The sequence below is a fragment of the Puntigrus tetrazona genome, chromosome 1 (assembly GCF_018831695.1).
Source record: "Puntigrus tetrazona isolate hp1 chromosome 1, ASM1883169v1, whole genome shotgun sequence".
NCBI lineage: Eukaryota > Metazoa > Chordata > Actinopteri > Cypriniformes > Cyprinidae > Puntigrus > Puntigrus tetrazona.
In genome coordinates, this window is record NC_056699.1 from 14,427,190 (window position 1) to 14,448,216 (window position 21,027).

A 21,027-nucleotide genomic window follows, 5' to 3' on the forward strand; every position below is an offset into this window, starting at 1 on the left:
AAAATAAAATATAAAAACTGTTTCGTATGTTAGTAAATGGTTCTAAAATAACGCTAGTTTGTGGTCCACTCTTCAAGTTATGTTTGTTGTACACGAGATGCGTTAAAGCACCACACTTTCCTGGCCTGGGACTTGGGCATCGCTACAGAAGGTTATTAGAAAGTAAGAGTTTTATTGCCAAGTATGATCTCACGCACAAGGAATCTATCTTTACTGTGCTTCGAGTTCTGAAGATATACAGTAATATAATAGTGAGGCACTGGATCATAAAATAAATGCATAACATTTACAGAAGGGTTGCTGTGCAGAGACGGTAGTATGTTATTAAATATTAATTGAATGAACATATTGCTCATAGGTATAAGGCATTTAAAACCAACACCTGGGACAGTTACAAATGAATGTTTGTGGTAGTGGATGTTTTGTTTATTATGATCAGGCTCACGAGACTGATTCAAGTATGATAAAGATGAATTTTTTCATGTTTCCTTTGGGGCAGGAAGCTAATGTTGCACAAACATGCACAGAAAGCGTTGTTGCTTCAAAGGTTGACAGACAATTTGCCACTTTTGTGGTTAACAGTTGTGCAAGAGACCTGTCTTGGGGCTTGAGAATGGCCGCAATCAAAGAATGGAAAATTCCATTTATAGTTCTCCATTTGTTTAAAGGGGCTTTGTTTGTTGGTTTGACAGGAACGGAGGTGGCAAACTCTTATTGCATCAGTCTGTACTAGTATGTTATGTAGTAAGCGTGTTTTATGCTAGATGGAAATGTCATACTGAAACCAAACCATTGCTTGACTTAAAAAAAGTAGCATGAAAATTGACTATCGGTTTTTTTTTAACCAGTTTCCATGGCAACATTTCTCTTTCTCATTTTGTTTAACTTGATGTACTAAAATAACAAAAAAATGCATAAAGAACTACATAGAAACAAAATGACTAAAACTTTAAAACAAAATGAAAAAAAAGTAAAAAAATAATAATATAAATATTAATAAAAGCCATATTACTTGATGCTAAAATTGAGTAAAATTAAAATCTAAACCATTAGATTTGAGTTTTTTTTTTTAATGCAACTGGATGTGTTGATGTGGGTCATTACATAAGTGGACGGCTATGGTACGGTCAAGTTTTAAGAAAGTGGGTAATACTTCTTTACAGTATCCCTTATATGTTCTGTATCAGCTTCAAACGTCCATGTTATTAATAGCATATGAAATATTATTATTCACAACATATTGTTTGGCTGTGTTCTCTATTTTAGTTTTAATTAGATTTAAAAATGCTTTTTGAACCTTTATCGTCAATGTGTTAAATGAAATGGATCTTGGCCTGCTCGTTCGTGAATAATCTGGACTTACAAAATTTGAGGTCAAACGCACAAAGCGCTTTCAAGAAAAAAAACACATCAGTTGGAAAACCGACTAAAAGCAGACCCATAAATAGACTTTGATTCATTTGTAGTCAATATAGATGTCAGGAGTGATTGAGTAGACCTGCAGCATTCCAAAGAGAACCTCCTTCACCCCGTGATGGATGGGTGCCGCATTTACTCAGTGCATTCTGATAGTGCTTGTAAGTACTGCCCTGAAGACCTGCATGTTTTCTAGTTAGACGAAGACTCTAATTGAAACCCCTTGTCAGTAGGTTTGCATATTCATCCAATCGTTGTAAAATGTGTACTTAACAGTCATCTGACACCAGGCAGCCAAGTGGCCTTCATATACATCCATTGTGTGCCTGAAGGGCTATAGTTCCTATGGAAACGCTGCTTATAACAGAGTGCATAGACACCAGTCAGGTAATCGTGGTTTTCAAGGCTCTCGGTAAGATGGCTATTTCAGTAAATTGCCTATAATGTGCTACAGGCAGTTTATGGAAGAGCATGGCTATATGTGTCGAAACAGCACAGTGTTCCCTTTCACTACTGTTACATTAAAAACAAGGTCAGGTCAACTACTCGGACTCTGAATTCACAGGCTTCTGTTTCTAGATAACACTTTTTAAAGTGCAGCCCTAAATGAGGGAATGCAATGCATTTCTTATTACATTTATTTTGATTTCTGAAAAGTCTGTGATTTGTGAAATGTTGTAATGTTTCAGTTTAAAGTAACTTTTTTTTTTTTTTTTTCTTAATATCATTTAAAATGCAATCAGTTTTCAGCAGCCATTACTCCAGTCCACAGTGGAATCATTCTAATATGCGGATTTGCGAAAAACTTATTATGAGTGTTTAATAATTGCTTTTCTTTTTCTTTCTTTCTTTGAAAACCATGATTGATCAGTTTAATGCATCCTTGCTGGATAAAATGTGTAAATATTGCTTATACATTTTATCCAATTTCTGACTGTTACTAACTGAATCTATTTTAATATTTTTTTTTTCAGGCCGAGGAGCACAGTGAGAATGTTCCTCGAGACGAGAGGTGAGACTTTCTCTTAAAACCGCAATCCTTTTGAGACTCTCCTGGAATATTTGCAGTTTTTTTTTTTAGTAACATTTATTCAGGTGCAGTTATTGAAAATGTGTTTTTGTAAACGCACAATCTGTTATGCACAACATATTTACTAAATTATCAAACGTTTAGCTTTTTATCATCTCATTTAATTTCCAGTGGTCTATTGTGTACATCCTCTAAACATTTATCTGAAGGCAGGGCTGGTTTGTCTCAACATCGCACGGAAAACTAAGCCTCCCGAGGACACTAGCTTTCTGTTTACTCTACATTTGCATTCATGTGACTGGCATGACATAAGATCAACATACATTGTTTTATTAACTACATTTCCATAGCAATATATGAATAAGAGCAGCTTAGTTCTCACTGGCATTTTGTTTGTATGGAAAAATACCCATTTTAGCCCAAGCCCGCAAGGCAGCACATGCTTTCCAGGTGTTTTCAGATATGAGATATGAGTAGGTACAGATGCAAAAAAACAAACTGCCAAGCATTACCGAAGCTCAAGGTATTTCAATTGCAAGTTTTATGAGTGTTTGTCCTTTATTGCTGTGGTTTGCCTTATACACAAAGCTGACATTTTCTATGCAAGCTGTGGTTTTTTTCCAACAATTTGCAAATGTAGCATTTTCACATCTCATGTGTCTGCTACATTGTCACTTTTACAGAAATTGACACAAAATGGAAAACTTGTAGCAAGTGGGGAAAGTTCAAAGATCAATGTGTCTTAGATATGTCGTTGGCTCTCTAAAGACCTGAGGGTATAATAGTGATATACAAAACATAAAAATATTTGATCGGCTGCATTAGACCAGATGACACTGTTTTTTTTTTTTTTTTTTTTTTTAAAGCTAGTGAGTTATTTAGACCTATATCTGGGAGCACATATATACACATAAATGAATACAAGCTAATTTTATCCACCACTTTTAAAAATACTTCCTATGAAGTTCCATACTTCATACTGAGCAGTAGCATATCAGAAAATTGTGGGAGGTAGTAGCAGTTTATTCGGTCATGTCACAATGCTTTTTTTGATGCAAACCTGTAAATTAGTTATTTGGTAAATGTTTGCATTGCAGTTCATGCAAATACGCTTTGCCTAGTATGCCTTGCAGAAATTGTATTTGCATCTTATTTTATTTAACACATTCAATGCCGTATTCCATCTACATTAAAAAAAGAAATGGTCAGAAATTCGGCTAGTGTTGAAGCGGTTCATTCACTTATCCGGCAATTGACTGTCATGCAGTGCATGGAAAAAAAAAACTGACCCAGTTAAGAAAGTTATTGTCACCATAAACTATAAAATATTTGTTTCTTAGTAATTGGAACCTTTTGACTTTTCCGTTTTTCTCTTCATTGCCTCTTCACTGCCATATCCTCTCAGACGAGCCGTCACTAACTCTCTAGATCTCATTCTGCTATCTGCCTGTAGCAGATGTTTCATAGTTCGCATTGTCTTTTCATTGTTTTGACATGACTCAGGGTAACAGCATGCTCTGTGGTCAAGTCTTAATCAGAGACTATCACCAAGCACAATGACTGCTTTTAACACAGCAGCATCAACAAGACCCACTTCCTGTATCAACAGCTAAGAGCGGTTACATGGATGTTGAGATAAAGACATTTAGTGGAGAAAATAATGCCTTCTTAAAAACAATCTTCGGTCAGATTCAATTATGCATTATAATTGAATAATTCTTTGCTGCAGTTTCTATGGAAACCTTGCATATTTAAATGAAGCGGAGGGTGACTATAGGTTTTAAAACAAGGATGCAGAGATGACGCCTTCACTCTGATTGGTCCAAAATGAGATTTGAATTAGCAGAAATGACCAAATTTGGGTAAAACCTGTTATACAGTAGACAGTCATACTACTCGTATTTAAAGTTGAGATCAAAAGTTTACACCCCCCTTTCAAAATCTGCAAAATGTGAATTATTGTATATTTTTCTTAATTAGCATAAATATCTCTGCCCATCAGAGGCTACAGAAGATAGTTTCATGTTTCCCAGAAGACAAAATAAGTCATTTTAATCCTTAAATTTTAAAAGGTTTTCTCCCGCCGTCTGTAATAGTTGCATACGAGTCCCTCAATTGTCCTCCGTGTTCAAATATGAATTTCAAAATCATGGAAGGGGTTTGCATACAAAAAATGTGGCAAAACCGAAGAATTTGTGGGACCTGAAGGATTTTTCTGAACAGCAGCAGACAGTTTAACTGTTCAGGACAAACAAGGGACTCATGAACGTCTATCACTAAACAAAACGAGTCTAAGAATCAAGGGGATGTAAAATTTAAATTTAAAATTCATCTATCTCTTTTATGTAAAATAATAAACACAGTGAATTGGGGGCGTCACACTTAATAAATCATATTTTACTTCTGCAGTGTTGTGGATTAAAAACAAAGTGCTGTAGAGTTAAACTCAGTTTTGAATATTTTATATTGATCTGTGCAAAACCCAAAAAAACGTACACCCTAAAGACAGAGGTCATGTGGAGGCTATCTTGTAATGTATAACTCAAGATAAAGATTGTTGTGGAAATTGGCTCATGGGGTTTTAACGTCAGCAGGCATTGAGCTTGTCAGCGCTTTGGACTTATGATAGCATTAATGCAGTGTTAAGCAACAGAATGTGCATAGATGGGACAGAGAACTAGGGCGCATCCAGGATGCAAGGGCCTGATAAATTGTTACATTATTATTATTATTATTATTTTCACTTGCATCGTAATGAAGACCTGGAATGGACCATATTCATTCTTGTTCTTATTATTTAAGAGTTCTACATGTGTGAAGAGTATGTAATGCTATTACTAATGCTGCTGGTGTACAGAGTTTGCTCTTTGAACTTTGGCCTTGTGTTTGTGCAGGGTGGCTGTGATGGCATCTGTCTGTGTATCGGAGATTACCGACTCTTACAGCACGCGGAGCAAAGAGAATGTGTTATGCAGTTGTCTGAGGTCTATAGAGGACACATGGATTTTAGTAGATATAGATTTAGTAAATTATTCATGGATGGGTTTTTTCTCCTTTTATAAAACGCATTTATTTCATTAAGCCATTTGCCATCAAGACAACGCACAGCCGTGTGCAACGTTTATATATTTATTTATAACTTAAAAACTGTGCTCATTAGCCAAATTTTGGTAGATTAAATAAAACCTGCTTTACGTAAGGTAATTATTTGGGTTACATAAATCTGTAAAACATTTAGTTTGATTACTCTTAAGATGGAGAGAATATAAATAATGTTTCATTATTTTAATGCATTTTAAAACGCATGAACTTTTTTCAATTTTACAACTTGGATTCCTAGAACCTCTAAAGTTGTAAGTTTTATTTTGAGTCGGTCCTGTTGCATCTGAAAAGAGACTTATTTTGTAAAAAGGCTGTTTCTGTTAGTCCAGGAACTAGTGTTTCAAACTATTTGTGAGATGCGGAAATCTCACATTCCCAGTTATGTCCATTTAAAGATTTACAGATTAATAGAAACATGTAGGCAGTTTCGTCAGAATTTCAGGAAGCAATATTTTGCAAGTCGTCTAAACATTTAAGTCCGGGTTTTTGGATTGAAGCGAACATATCATGATTTGTTGAAATCTTAAGTATACGTTCACACTGAGGTAGAGACATTGTAATGCAAGAGGTATTTTAATGCAGTATAACCGAAAGACATATTATTGTCTTCTTGAAACCTCTTGATTGCGTCTGCAGGTTTACTTGTTTGTCCTCTATTTCAAATCTTGTAGTGCTTTCAGGATGTTTCACCATGTGTATCGCACAAGTAAGGTCCAGCTCACATGAGAACATTTGTTCTCTGTTGCAAGAAACTTTCATGGTTGGGGGAAGTGATGTCACAATGACTGCTCTTCATGGCCTGTTTGGTTAATTTTTTTTTATGTAGTAAAAGGGTTTTATGAGAACTCAAAGCCAATTCATCAAAGCACACAGCAAATGAAAAAGAAAGAAAAAATGCATTTAAAAAACAAGAATCAAGATAATAAGGTAATCATAAGATTATCATAATCATAGGATAATCATAAGATTGCCGTATTTGTGCCCATCCTGTGTTTTAGGAGCCTGATGGGCAACTTAGAAGAACTTGATTTGAAATATATGTCCAGGAAATATAAATATGAAACTTGATCACTGAAACTTTTGTTGTTTGTTATTTATTGTGACATTTAATCTACGCATACATTTTTTTATGAAAAGATGGTTACTCAAAATATCATAAAATGACAACTCTGTGGAACCATGTACCGTATTTTTTTTTTTTTTTTAATATATAATTTTTCCCCAAAATTCTTCTATAATTGGATTTCCATCACAATATGGAGAAAAAGATCTGTCACAACTTTAAACCCACTCAAATCTGGCCCAGTTTGCTTGCGTTGTAAGCTCCTTAATGTAAAGGGGACCGAGTACATTTCACTCCCCATTGCATTTCAGTCAGTTCAGTCTTCTTACTTCTAATTGTACACTTAATTCAGTGTTGCTTGTTATCTGTTGAATTTATTAGTGATGTTTGGTAGCAATCTGAGTGAAAATTGTTTTGACGAATAACTTTGAGCAGTTTTAATTTCTCTTGCAACAAAGGCTGTCAGATGTGTGTCTCACTGACACTGAGTGGACTCTCGTCTGTGAATTAGGCATAATAGCTTCCTGAAGTGACAATTTAAAGAGCCGTGTTGTGTAGTATATTCTGCAGTTCTTCTCTCTCTCTCTCTCTCTCTCTCTCTGGTCGCTAGTGCTAATTTTCACACCTCCTGCTGTGCTACGCCCGCTCATCTCTTCCCCTGCCCTCTGCCAACACCACAAATAGCTTCAGCTCTGGCATCAACTACGTTCCATTAAGCCCAAAACATTCCACAATGTTTCTTCTATAGATCTTGAACACTAATATTTAGGGCAGTGTACTCGCGTTATTGTGAAGGAGTATTTCACTGGGAAACAAAACAACAACAACAAATGTCAAAAAAATAGCCATTCTTCACCATGAGACTATTTGCTGTTGTTTTCTGTCTTTCTTTGTTGAGTTGTAGAAGGATGATTGTGTTTCTGTGTTTGTTTTGGCAACCACGATGTGTCACGTTGACTACAATTAATGGCAACGCATTAATTGCTTGTGTATTTATTGCTTCTGTCATGTGACCCTCTGTTTTGTAGTAACCGGTAACCGTGGTCACCCGTCACAAAGCCATGCTAAATCTAAATGAGATCTACTGAAAACAGAGCTGATAATGTTATATATATCTATCCATCTGTTTTGTGTAATGCAGTATAGGAAGTCTTAACTTTCGTAGATTGTTCCATAATTTTATTCTGAAATTTTAAAGTACTTGGCACAAATGCGAGGTGTTGTTTTCACAGACTACTGAAATATATTTTTGAGTAATGACATGCTTAATCAGAGTTTAAGGTGCATCTACCACAGGATATTCCTTTAAGGCATTCACAGTTGCACCTTGAACAGCAGTCTATAAAAATACTAGCAGGCACTGCTCTTCACGGGACAATGAATAACCAAAAACACACCGCTGAAGCATCAAGAGAAACACCAATAATCCATTTGAACAGACATTTTACTTGCAAAGCATCCAAAACAAGGTATATATGTTCAAAATACACAGCATTGATAGAAAGGATAGTTCAACCAAAAATAAAAATTGACACTCGAGCGTTGTTCCAAAACTGCATACATTTCTTCCCTCTGCTTAAGAACAAGATACTTTGAACATGCCAAAATAATTAGGGAACCATTAACTAATGTTCTTCATAATATCCTCTTTTGTGTTTAGCAAATGAAGCTAATTCATGCAGGTTTAGGTGAATAACAAATTGGGTGTCACTGACATTGATTTGAGCATTTGAATATCCTACTTCATGTTTTTGCTTTCTTTTTTTTGCATACTTTTTGAATGTGGCAAGGCTGTTAGCTCCTCCCTCTGCTCATCATCAGACTCCACAAACAGACCATAATATGCACGCTGTTTTAAACATTAAAGCATGAAACTGAACTCAGATCAGCTGCTAAGTGTCATTTTAACACCCCTGCGTTATTCAAATTACTTACAACTTCCTGTTTCAGTACACACAGGAAATGAACACTACACCCTATTTCAAACAGCAGTATTTTTTTTCTTTTGTGATGAGAACTGATGCGGCTGCCAGCAAAGGGATGCGAAGTGTGAGAAATGTCAATGGTTAGCTTTTAAAGAAAGGTTTAAAACAGATTTTTTTTTTTTTTTTTTTACAATGTAGATTAAACACTAAAATGTGGTAAATTTTCATTTGTAATGTATTACAGTTTTCAATGTATTTTTGTCTAAATAAATGCAGCCTTGATAAGCAAAATAGACTTCTTTTAAAATATTTTACACAAACTTTTGTATGATACTGTTTTTGTATGTTAACAACATATTGTCAAATAAACAGCCAGTCACTTTCAAACTGTTTCTCAATCAATCAATCATCGTTATTTATATAGCGCTTTTAACAACACAGGTTGCATCAAAGCACTGTACAGTATAAGGTTGAAGAATAAAATTCATTTCATTCACTGAAATGGTCAATTTAAACTTTAGTGGTTTCACTAAGTGACTTTTGATATTTTGTGAGATCAGTTCATGTAATAACCATTATTATAATAACTGGTTCTCATTTCCCAACCATAACAGAGTGGCATAACCAATAATGAAGTGCATTTAATTTACACAGAACTAAAAACATGAGCTCCTGAAACTCTTACTCTTTAGTTCCCGTTTCAGCATAGACAGGGATGTATAACTTGATAGTTGATTACCGGAGGTTAATGCAGTGATGTGATTCAGCGTTCTCCAGACATTGCTCACCAATACAGGTGCTCTTGGAGCTACTCTTTCTGTTTTTGCCTCTATGCATACTATACGTTAAGGGCCTCAGGGAAAGTCAGACACTTAATTTTATCATTTTTTGACAGAATCATTGGATGTTCTGGAACTTCTATATCTGTGCTTGGCACCCAGCGGCAGCCATTTGATAACGTAGGCGGCTGTTGAACTTTTGGACCCGGTATCAAATCTACCCTGTGTCTTTTTATAAACTCGCTCGGTGATAGCTGACTCTGTGTAGCCCAAAATTCAGATTGGGGTGACTGCCATGAAGTACAACAACATGAAGAAACTTTTAACCAAAAAACCTTTTACCAGCGTGATAATGACCAGAGAGAAACCTGTAACCATTTTATTTCTTATTAGATTTTTTCGTTTTCTTGAAAGTCAATCCATATTTGATGCTCTTCCAGCTTCTCTATGTTCAATCTACTTTGTTCATTTCCCTTTTATGGAGAACTTTGAAAGCTGTTCAAAGCCATAAACATGTTCTCTGAGGCTTAGAAGTGTTCATGGAAGTATTGTTGGTTTGTTTCATATGTTCTTTCCTGGAACTGTTACAGAAGTGATTCATACCTCAAGCTCTCCTCTTTCTGTTGGTAATCAGTTATGAAGGCTACTGATATGTGTCGTCATGTCAGAGGTTCTAGCTGTTGAAAGCCTGGACAAGCCACTGACAGTGTTTAGAGAGCCAGGATTCCCCCACGATTCAGCTGAGGGTCTCTTCTGCTCACTGAAACCAATGTTTCACCAAGTTTGGTCTTGGAGGGCCTGTGTCCTGTACAGTTTAGGCTCAGTCCTAATCAAACACACCTGAGGCAACTAATCAAGGTTTTGCTAGGTATATTTGAAACATCCATGCACGTTTGTTGACTCTGCAGGACATTGGACCTCCAGAATCATGTTTGATGACCCCTTCTGTAAAGCTTCTGTTTTTGACCATTAATAGCATATTCAGTAAAACAAAAAACACCCCAAAAAACAAAAAGTAAATGTGTTCTAAAGCTCATGGGACAGGTGCAATGTAAACACAACCCACTGTGAACACTCTTGTAATCCGCTTCAAACTTTATGAATGATTATTTTAGATGCAAGGTGTGTTTAGATGCAAGTTTATAAAGCACACACCGCCATTTGCTGTATAAAAACTAAGCTCAGAATTAATTGCAAAGAATCACAATGCTCTTTGCTGATTGGCTTGTGCAACAACGTGTCAAATTTTCATATACATTGGATGCAACAAACGTCTGTTGCAAATAATTAGAACTTTGTCTCAGTATGTCACAAATATCAGTTTACTGAGGTGAAGTGTCATCATGTGACACTGGGCTGCCTCCAGTGTAACAAACAATGATTATAATGGGTTCTATGGTATTTCGTCATGTTGCACCATACTACGCTTTGTGAGAATTTGTATTAGGAATTTTAGACTTTATTTAGTTTATTCCAGTATTTAGTGTGAGATATGTATCTGTAATGTCATGTTTTCAACCTAGGATATGCACACACATTGAGCATTTATAAATATATATATATATATATAGATAGATAGATAGATAGATATCACTCAGTGACATTACATACAATACATTTTTCGCATAGCGCTTATAATTGAGCACAGAGTAGAATATCAGTGTTGGGATTTTAAGAATGTACGTTGCAAATAGTTGGAAAATGTTTTTCATTTCACTGAACACAAAGTCATGTTTATCATCTCACAGAACCAAACCCATTTAGCTCATTGATCTTAAAAATCAACAAGAAAACTTCTCGGAACAACTTAATAGCCCTTTTTTGCTCACTGTTCCTTCTTAAAACTTCTGTTTTCAAAGAAATAAGCAGTGTATTAAGAAATAGAGTATAAAATGAGGCGTTTATGATTTGGGCTGCTTTGCCCTGCTGCCCACTTTAACTTCCTGTTGTTTCAGTTTCCTGTTACCATTCTGCACACTCGTATTTTGTATTACTTTGTGATTCTCTGGTGTTTGTTACATGGTTTCGGTATCTGAATTTTTGCGATCTTCCTTAAAGATTAGTGATTTGTGTTCACTTTGTATCTTGTATCATGTGTCTTAAGTGCATTATGCAGACGTGTGTAGTCATTCCCTAAAACTGCCAACAAACCTGCCCTGTTTGTGGTTTATTAACGTTCATGCATGTGAAAAGATGACATTGTGTGATAAAGCAAAGAGCAAAGAGCAAAGACTTGAACGCAGATTTCTATTAGGAGTTTACTCGCTGAGATCTTCAGTTAAACTCAAATGAAATTTAAAATGCTTTGCTGCATAGTACTACACAGTAGTTATGTTTTGATTTGTTTGATTTGCTGTACACATACACAGTTTCCATTCTTTCCTGCAGGTTTTGTTTCTCTTGCTCAGTGTTTTTAAAGCAACTTCATGTTAAAAGCATCAGTCTGCTTGACGTTCACATGCATTTCTCTCTTTTCTCCTCAGCTCCTCGTTTTATGTGCAGGAGAGTGGGAGACAGCTCCTGTTTCAGCCGCCCACACTAGATTTTGGACCACAGTACGTGTTTTATATTTTATACATTACACCCTCAATATCAGCAAATACAATAACCAGCAATAACATTTAGGTGTGTATATGTGTGTGTGTATATGTATGTATGTATGTATGTATGTGTATATATGTATATATATGTGTGTGTGTGTATATATATATATATATATATATATATATATATATATATATATATATATATATATATATATATATATATATATATATATATATATGTATATATATATATATATATATATATATATATATATACACATATACATATATATATGTATATGTATATACACACATACACATGTATATATATATATATATATATATATATATGTATATATATGTATATGTATATATGTATATATATGTATATATATATATATATATATATATATATATATATATATATATATATATATATATATATATATATATATATATATATATATATATGATCTATAAATATCCATAATATATTTATATATATGTATATATATGTACTATATTGACTTGTATATGTATATATTTATAACCATACTAATATATTTATAAGAAGTTGCATGATATGAATAAACATTTACATAAAAGTGTATATGTTTGAATGTTGGGTATTTATGTCAGCATTATTGTTTTATTTTTTATTACTGCTTCACCAAATGTTCATTTTGACCAAAAGGTGCATTTGTAAGTGCATTTTTTTTTTGTGTACGTGTGCAGCAGCATTGCTGTAAAGTGCCTTTTTTAAAGCATGTGATGTAGCAATAAACGGCATATAATCTTTATATTGGGTTTACTGTGCGAGAGGATTTGCAGAGTTTGGAGTGGACTGCACTGCTTTCAGTTTGACCTTAAAAAATACCCACGTCTGTTCCAGTTCTGATAGTCCCAGCTGGAGGACGCTTTACTGGTGGTACTGACCTTTTATTTGGACACTGAGCCAGATGGTTTTCTTTGTGTGAATTTTTTTTTGTTTTTATTTTTTTATAGAGCTGCGACAACTAGTAGAAATTATAATAATTATTAATGAAACTGCTTTTTTTTTTTTTTTTTTTTTTTTTTTATAAATATAAAGGTTTTGTCTTCATTAGTGAAGTCACTTCACATGAAAATATTCTATCTTTAAAACAAAGTATTTAAAGCTTTGAAAGGTGTATAATCAGGGCATAAATGTGGTAGAAGTAAACATACACCTTAAACATTGCACATCAAATGCAAAGTGTTTAAATTATCAACAATTGACCTGATTGTTAAGCTATCAAGCATGATTTACATTTTACTGTTTTTTTATTATATTTTCATTATCTGAACATTTCAGTTTTGCTAAAGGCTCGTCCCAACATGAAGTGTGTATTTCAATGATTGTGCTGTTAAACTTGAAATGCTTCGAGCATGTGCACACATGTCAATCAGTACTGAAACACAGAAGAGCAGAAGGGTGTGCAGTCATTATAATATATGAGATGTCAAATTTAGGGTTTAAATAAGCTATAATTATTTGAAATCCTATGTGTAGTGCAAGTAATTATTTATTATATAAAAAGTAGCTTGAACAATTCTATCTCTGTATATCTATCTCTGTATATCTATCTCTGTATATCTATCTCTGTATATCTATCTCTGTATATCTCTCTATCTATCTATTAGATTCTCACAGCTGAAATGGACAAAATCGTCATGGCTTGTGAAATGGAAAGTTTATTAGACATTTAAAGCTTGATGAATGAGGCATTTCTATAGTGCTTTATTGTGTCTTGCTGTGTACATGTTATTATTAAAACTGTTAAACCGAGACCGTAATCTAATGAAGAAAGAGAATGAGAGCTCTGTGTGTCATCTTACCGTCTGATGATGATGATTAAAAATCCCAAATAACCAATAAGGACTTGACAGCTGTACATGACATGTACATGTAAATCTTTGCTGATTTTCATGTTTTTTTTTTTTTGGTATTCAAGTACAATAAAGTGAGTGATTAGACATTTTTACACACTATAATGTAATATGCATATTATATAATTATAATATATTAGTCTCTCATATAAATATAGAATAATATTACAGCCTAAAGATCAGCCATTGTTGCAAAACTAAATAATTTGCTGCACATTTTTTTCTTTTTAATAGTTCCTTATTAATAATATATTTTTTACTAATGTTTTCAAAAGCAGGTGTTCTAAATACAGTGTATTTGTTGTATTGCATAATGTTTTTCTGCACATGTATGCACAGGTAGGTAATAGTCTACACCTTGTTTTCTCTAGTCCGTATTCCTGCAGTGATACAAAACACACTAGTGCTTCACCTTACTGCAGGAGAGAGAAACAAACAGGCAGCTGATTACATCAGCATTTTTGCATCACCATCCACATGCTATTATCTGTCTTAAACACTCTCACACACACCCCCCTCATTCTCCCATCACTGCTTCCACTGGGACACACATAGAGACACAATAGCCTAGACCTGGAAAGACATTGCTTGGGTAGAGTTGCTTTTTTTTTCTTTTTTTTTTTTTTTTTTTTTTTTACTTCTGCTTTCATATTTGGGACCCTTTTGCAAACAAATTCCCTAGTTCTGCCTTTTTATGACTAATAACTGATACACACATCTATTTTTAAAGAGTTTCAGTTCTTTTTGATTAAATAAACTAGATACAATTTAAAAAAAAAAATACGACTAATGGCAAAAACTAAATTGTATTTTTCTTTTAGCCAAAAATCTCAACTAATGTAGTATACATTTAGCTTATTGTTGTATGCATAAAATCACTCTGGTTTTGGTTGCCAGAAGTTCAGTTCATCACTATTTTAAGTTAAATTGAAGGTTTGTTTTTGTTTTGTTTTATGTATATTTCAAGATTACAACATTCTACTCATATGATTTAAAGTTATGACAACACCGTCAACGTTTTCACGTGTCTTATAACATAAATACTTGTAAGCCGGGAATGCAGGACCATGTGACTCTTACCAGATTCATTTAGGCACTACCACTAAATCTGAGGATGTGGACGGCTCCGAGTACATCACGTGTTGTCATCTCAGAATTACAGTACTTACGACATGGCGTGAATTCAGCTGGTGTTTTAAAAGTTGAGTAATTATCCATACAGCTGTTGGAGCGCTATTCTTTAGAACATTTCCAAATGCTAGCGCAATTTATCAAGAGACCCGATAATAAAGAACTGATGACTGAAGTTGACAAGTTAATAAACTCAGTCTGTCCATTAACGGTGTCAGATTTTCGGTAACCGAAAATGTAGTGTTCCTAATCTGACTCGTAAAATATCTCTGGCCGTTTTTATTGGCTGCCATGTTTTTCATGCTGATATTCACGCACCTCTTTCGAAACTGGCTTGACCACAGGAGCATCACAACATAAAGATCTGAGCTGCTAAGCTTTCTGTGGTTAGAATCAGCTCTGAAAGGTCAACTCAAGTCTTTTAATAGACGTATGTGGCTTTGAGTGACATTCACTTTCATCTTCGCTCGAGTGTTGTAACGCTGTGATCCGTTCTCATTGTGATGCTCTGGGGAAGTGTGCACTTTGATAGTCTACATTTTAGTCGTGAGACCGAAATAAATATTCTCCGTTTGAGTGTGGTTATTTTTCAGTTCAACAACGTTTATAAGACCGTAACAATCGCTGACATATCAGTCGTTTTCGATCAGTTTTTCCGTTTCACAGTGGTTGCGTTTACAGTGACATGCTTTAACAAAAACATTCTGATGAAAATGATTTTGGAGTCTGCAGTGCTGTATTTCGCTCTGTCATTCTGCAGGCCGCTGGGGCTGCCAAGAGCTGAAACTGTATATATCCACAACCCCAGCCCAGAGCTCCCAGTCTCTCTGCTCTCGGTGTTTACATCCAGCAGACATTTTCACATGCCTTCCTTCCACAGAAGGGTAAGTATGCACCTCTTTTCCCATTCGGGCTGCTTTCTCCATTCCTCTCACTGTCCCATGTTAATGTAATCCGGCGTTTTGTGTCGTTCAGTATCTTGCATTATTTATTTTTTGCATTTTATTTTTTGCATTACAGGTGATTCCACCCAGAGGGAGAACATCTTTTAAAATCATTTTCCTCCCCACAGTGGAGGGCAATGAAGAAATCTCTTTATTTATTAACACATCAACCCAAGGGGTGATATCATACCAGGCAAGTTTTATAGAATTATACTATTAGACAGTCATTCTTTCACTTAAGAGTTTTTGTAGAGACATATTTTTACTCGGGGGCATACTAAGGGGACATGTGGGAGAGATTCATATTTAAAAAAGGTTTATTTAGCTTTATTTAGCTTGGCAGCAGTGCAAAAGCAATAGCAGCCGGTTGCATTTAATGAGAGTGGTAAATGGTATTCCCACGCTTTGCAATCGAACCAAAGCACACATTACAAGATAAATTCAATATGTATGACCAGAGCTTGGCTTGACAAAAATTCATGTGCCTTTTATGTTTTTTTTGTGCCTTTTTATTTTCTTTTTAGTTGTTTGTTAATTTTTGTTAACTGAATCGAGGTCAAACTGTGTCTTTCTGGAAATGTAGGGCTGTTGTGTATATTACAGTTTATACTGATGAGTAACAAGCTTAAATGGTACATAATCTTTTGCAGTATTCAGAAAAGTGTGATACTGTATGACTGTCATCAAACACATTCACTTTAATCATCAAAGCAATCTGCATTGGCATACATTAGTATTCAGGTCATGTAAAGTATGTTATCGTCTGTAGTCATGTTTTCATTGTGAGTAAGTTTCTGGTGACCTGATAAAATCTGTAAGACCACTGTATTAAACTACTTTGTGTATGAAAAACAAGGTCTTCGCTAGCAGCCCAAAGTTTAGAAAGATCTTTTTTTTTATTATTGTATTACGTTTCAAAAGTTATTTTATTTCGGTACAAAGCTGCATTTGCTTGATCAAAAATACAGCAATAGTGTACATTTTTAAATGTAATATTTTTTTCCTTACTGTGTATTTTTATTGCGTATTTTAAAATTTCATGTGTGATTGCAAAGCCGAATTTTCAACGGTCATTACTTCAGTGTCACATGATTTTTCAGAAATTATTCTAATATTCTGATTTAGTGCTCAAGTAAGAGTTCTTCTCAGTGTTGAAAGCAGTCTTTGAAATGTGTTTTGTCTCTCTCTCTGTCTCTGTCTCTATCTCTATCTCTGTTCTAGGTTTTTGGGGTTGGTGTCCATGGGGGATCAGTCAAGGACGTTCATAGAAAAGACAGCGTTCTGATATTTCCCCACATACAGAGCATTAATCTAACACAAACTCAGGTATGCATGTTGCATGTGGATGTGCTGTTTGCTTAGTTTTGTACTGACACATACATACGTACATACCTTTTTTTTTTTTTTTTTTTTGTTTACTATTCTTTGTGCTGGATGACACATGAGGTCCAGCAACAGCTGAGTGCTTCTGTATCCTATTACTGTCATAGCCATTAGCACGCACACACACAGGACATCATACATTAGAGTCAGTGTAGATCAATATTAAATGTGTGTTCTTGGTGTGTAACACCACAGAAAAATGGGTTATTTACCACCCAGCCAAATTTGAATTATTAAAAATGCACCAAGTAAAAAGAAACGTTATTAAAATGCTGTTGGCACAGAAACCACGCACACTTAAGGGGGAATGCTGCTGCTTCTCAACTGTCAAATATAAATGCATTTAAAGACAGATATTTATTTATTTATAAATTATCACAGCCAGGTAATATGTATTTAGCCTCGCACAAAAAAATGGGGAAAAACTGTTAAATTGCTAAACTCTACAATCCAGAGATTCAAATTCAGCTGGAATATCACATAAAGCGTTTGCGAATAAAGCCCCGTCGTAGTCGAGGACTAATAGAAGCCAGTAAATAAATAAAATAAAACCATTTTCATGATAAATTACTTGTGAGCAAGCATACGAAACACAGTAAATACTGGTTATCAGGTCTCGTGACGCAAAGTCACATTAATTGTGGTTTTCCTTACATTAAAACGTTTATCCTACTTAATTGTGCTACTTAAATGTTTTTAATGCACATTTTTTTATGCACACGTTTTCACCATTACGTTTCTAACACTCGTAAAGCATTTAGAAATAAAAAAAACAAAAAAACAAACAGCCACGACGAGAGACACCCATATAAACCCACATGACTGAAGTCTTGTTTTTGTTGCTAATATTCTTAAAGCTTGCACAGAAAGCAAAAAATATGCCAATAGGGGCTGTTGACAACACATTTTCTGGCCACTGGACTGCTTTTCGATTGTTTATCTTTGTAAACATTCACTAGATGGCATCTTGGACCTTAGAACTTTTAGAAAAGCATCTCTAAACCTCTTTGAATGGCCTCTTACACTACTGGGATCTTGCGCAGTCAACTGCATTAACCTATTAAACAAACAAAACAGAAATATAAAAACTTCATTAACATCAGAGTTGGCAAAGTAATGAATATTTCGAATGATCAGTTTTGCTGTTAATACATCAAGGTTAAGTTTAATTCCAAGACAGTATGCCAGTTATTTCATATACTTATTGCTGTTTACCTAATTTTGGCAATGGAAACCCGCATCACAAGACCACTGTATATTTCTTTTCTCAATGTTGATGGTTTGACAGAGGTAGACGATGGTCTGTTTTTTTTCATATATGAGCTCTGCTGGGTCTTGGCTCTCAGAAACGAGTTTAAATATAGATGCGCTTCTGTTATAGCGGCCATATTTAAAGTGAGCTCTGCGTTTGGACCAAGCCACTTCATTTTCGCTGGCTCTGGTACTGAATGATACATGAATATAATTGGCTGTTCTTACTGGGATCCAACAGACTGGTCTTCTGGCACAAGATGACCCCCATCCTTATGTCGATGGTCTGACAATAGAGTAACATGTGTGAATGTATATTCAATCCTGTACCTTCACGCTGACAAATCTGCGCTAAATTTAAGGTGATTATATGTGGCGTGACACTGAGAATGACCACATAATTACCACACACATTTTTGAGAGGTGACGTAACCTTGCTATTCACTTGTGATTTGGATTTTGAAGTGCTGTACAGGTGGCATGTAAAGATACTGCCCTGTAAGTTACAGACCTGATAACAGCATGGGATGCTTCTCCTGTCGACTGCTGAAATCATGCCGCTCTTGGAAGAAGGGGGCTCAATTAAACAGGTTCTTCTGACATTTCACACCGATTCGCTGTCATATTGCAGTGCCTCATTTTTCACCATGGACAATCAGTTTCTTGCTGTTGTGTTTGCAAGATGTGCATTAACTTTTTAAGGCAATAAGCCTCCTAAGGCTATCAAGTGTTAAAATTGATTTTGTTCTGTCATAATTTATTTACTCTCATGTCTTTCCAAACCCGAATGAATGTCTCTCTTTCATGGAACACAAAAAAGTGCAGTAGAATTTCCAAGGTGCATCTACAATATACTATTTTTACGTTTTATTAGAGATTTGTTGTCTTGTTTTGAGCTCGACAGCTCCTATCGCTAACATGTACTTTGATTATGTGGAGGGAAATCAGCTGAACGTGCTGCACCTCGTTTCGTGTATGTCCTACAGGTTTGGAATGGCATGTAGATGGAGATGACTAACTGTCTTTTAAAGGGACTCATCTTAGTGGCTGATTTTGAATATATTGAATTATTTATGTTACCCGAAGAGGTAGAGGAAATGAAAGTGAACATATTTTATGGAGAACACATAAAGAATGAACAAAAAAGCTTCACTGGGCCTCTGGAGATGCTGCCACTGGAGATGAACACTTTCTTTGTTCACTATTGAAACTGCCTCAAAAAAAGTGGCTATTTTGTGTGTGTGTGTGTGTGTATATATATATATATATATATATATATATATATATATATATATAATGTGTGTATATATATATATATATATATATATATGGTGTATATATGTGTATATATATATATATATATATATATATATATATATATATATATATATATATATATGTATATGTATATATATATATATATATATATATATATATATATATATATATATATATATATATATATATATATATATATATATATATATATATATATATATATATAATATATGTATATATATATATATATATATTGTGTATATATCAGATGAAAGTGCCTGCTTCATGCAAATTAGACTGTTGTGATCATTTAACTTGTCTGAAAACATTTGAATGGTCTTTCTTTTTTGTCTCCTGCAGGAAGATGCTTCTAATATAACAATTTTAGGTCTGCTGCTCGACTGCAGTTTACCAAAAATGTTCTACAATCAGCCCCAGGTAAGATTTAATGTCAATTTCAGGAACTGTTTTAAGGCCTGCTTACACAAAGACTAATATTCTGTCTGAAAACACGTTTTAAGAGAAATTAATGGCTGTTATTTAAAATGCATGTGTTCAGATGGAAACAATCATTTGCATGTTGTAAATGTAAACTTTTTTTTTATGGAGATATGGTCTCATTTCTGCAAAGAAAACTAGCCAAGCTATATGATTTACTCTTATGGTCACATGCCCAGACCTGCTGCTCTTATGTAAAATTACAGTTTGGTGTCTATTTTGTGAAGAGTCAGTGAATAGCAGAGAAAGATTTCAGAGCCGACTCTCTTTTATTTGTACTCTTGTAGTTGATGCAAAAAAGGACCGTATGAAAATATGTAACATGTAAATATGGTTTGACTTTGGTTTTCTTCTCCAGGATAAGTAGGTGTAAATCGTTATATAGAACGTTATATAAATCGGTTATATTTCTGCTTTTCTGTAAGCGCCAACTCAGAGAATTGGTTTCAACAGACATACAGCATAATACTATTGTCAAATTTTTATACCAAACACTCATGTGAACAGAGCTTGAAAAATTCCTGTTTTAACAATTGCTTCTACTTTTGCATATGAGGAACTGTAGGTTACTCCCTAATGGCAGTGAAAATGTGGGAGATCTGTTATTCAACAGCTTTGTTATCTGCGTCTTTTACTGATTTCTCCCTTTTAAACAAATAGTCTCCTATTTGTCTCTTACCTTACCAGATGTATTGTTAATGGCATGAAACCAATGAAAGCTCTAAAATCCAAACCTGACGTCCTCATTGTTGCATGAGGGTTAAAAAAAACTA

At 34.5% G+C, this 21,027-nt stretch overlaps 1 protein-coding gene across 1 annotated transcript in view; it reads left to right on the plus strand.

The window, feature by feature from the left end:
- tmem131l (transmembrane 131 like) overlaps window positions 1-21,027 on the plus strand; it is a 33,765-nt gene that overhangs the window by 1,936 nt on the left and 10,802 nt on the right. Inside the window, 6 exon segments of the mRNA XM_043239123.1 lie at window positions 2,391-2,428; window positions 11,799-11,870; window positions 15,661-15,784; window positions 15,921-16,037; window positions 17,066-17,170; window positions 20,117-20,194. Coding sequence (XP_043095058.1) covers window positions 2,391-2,428; window positions 11,799-11,870; window positions 15,661-15,784; window positions 15,921-16,037; window positions 17,066-17,170; window positions 20,117-20,194 — 534 coding nt within the window.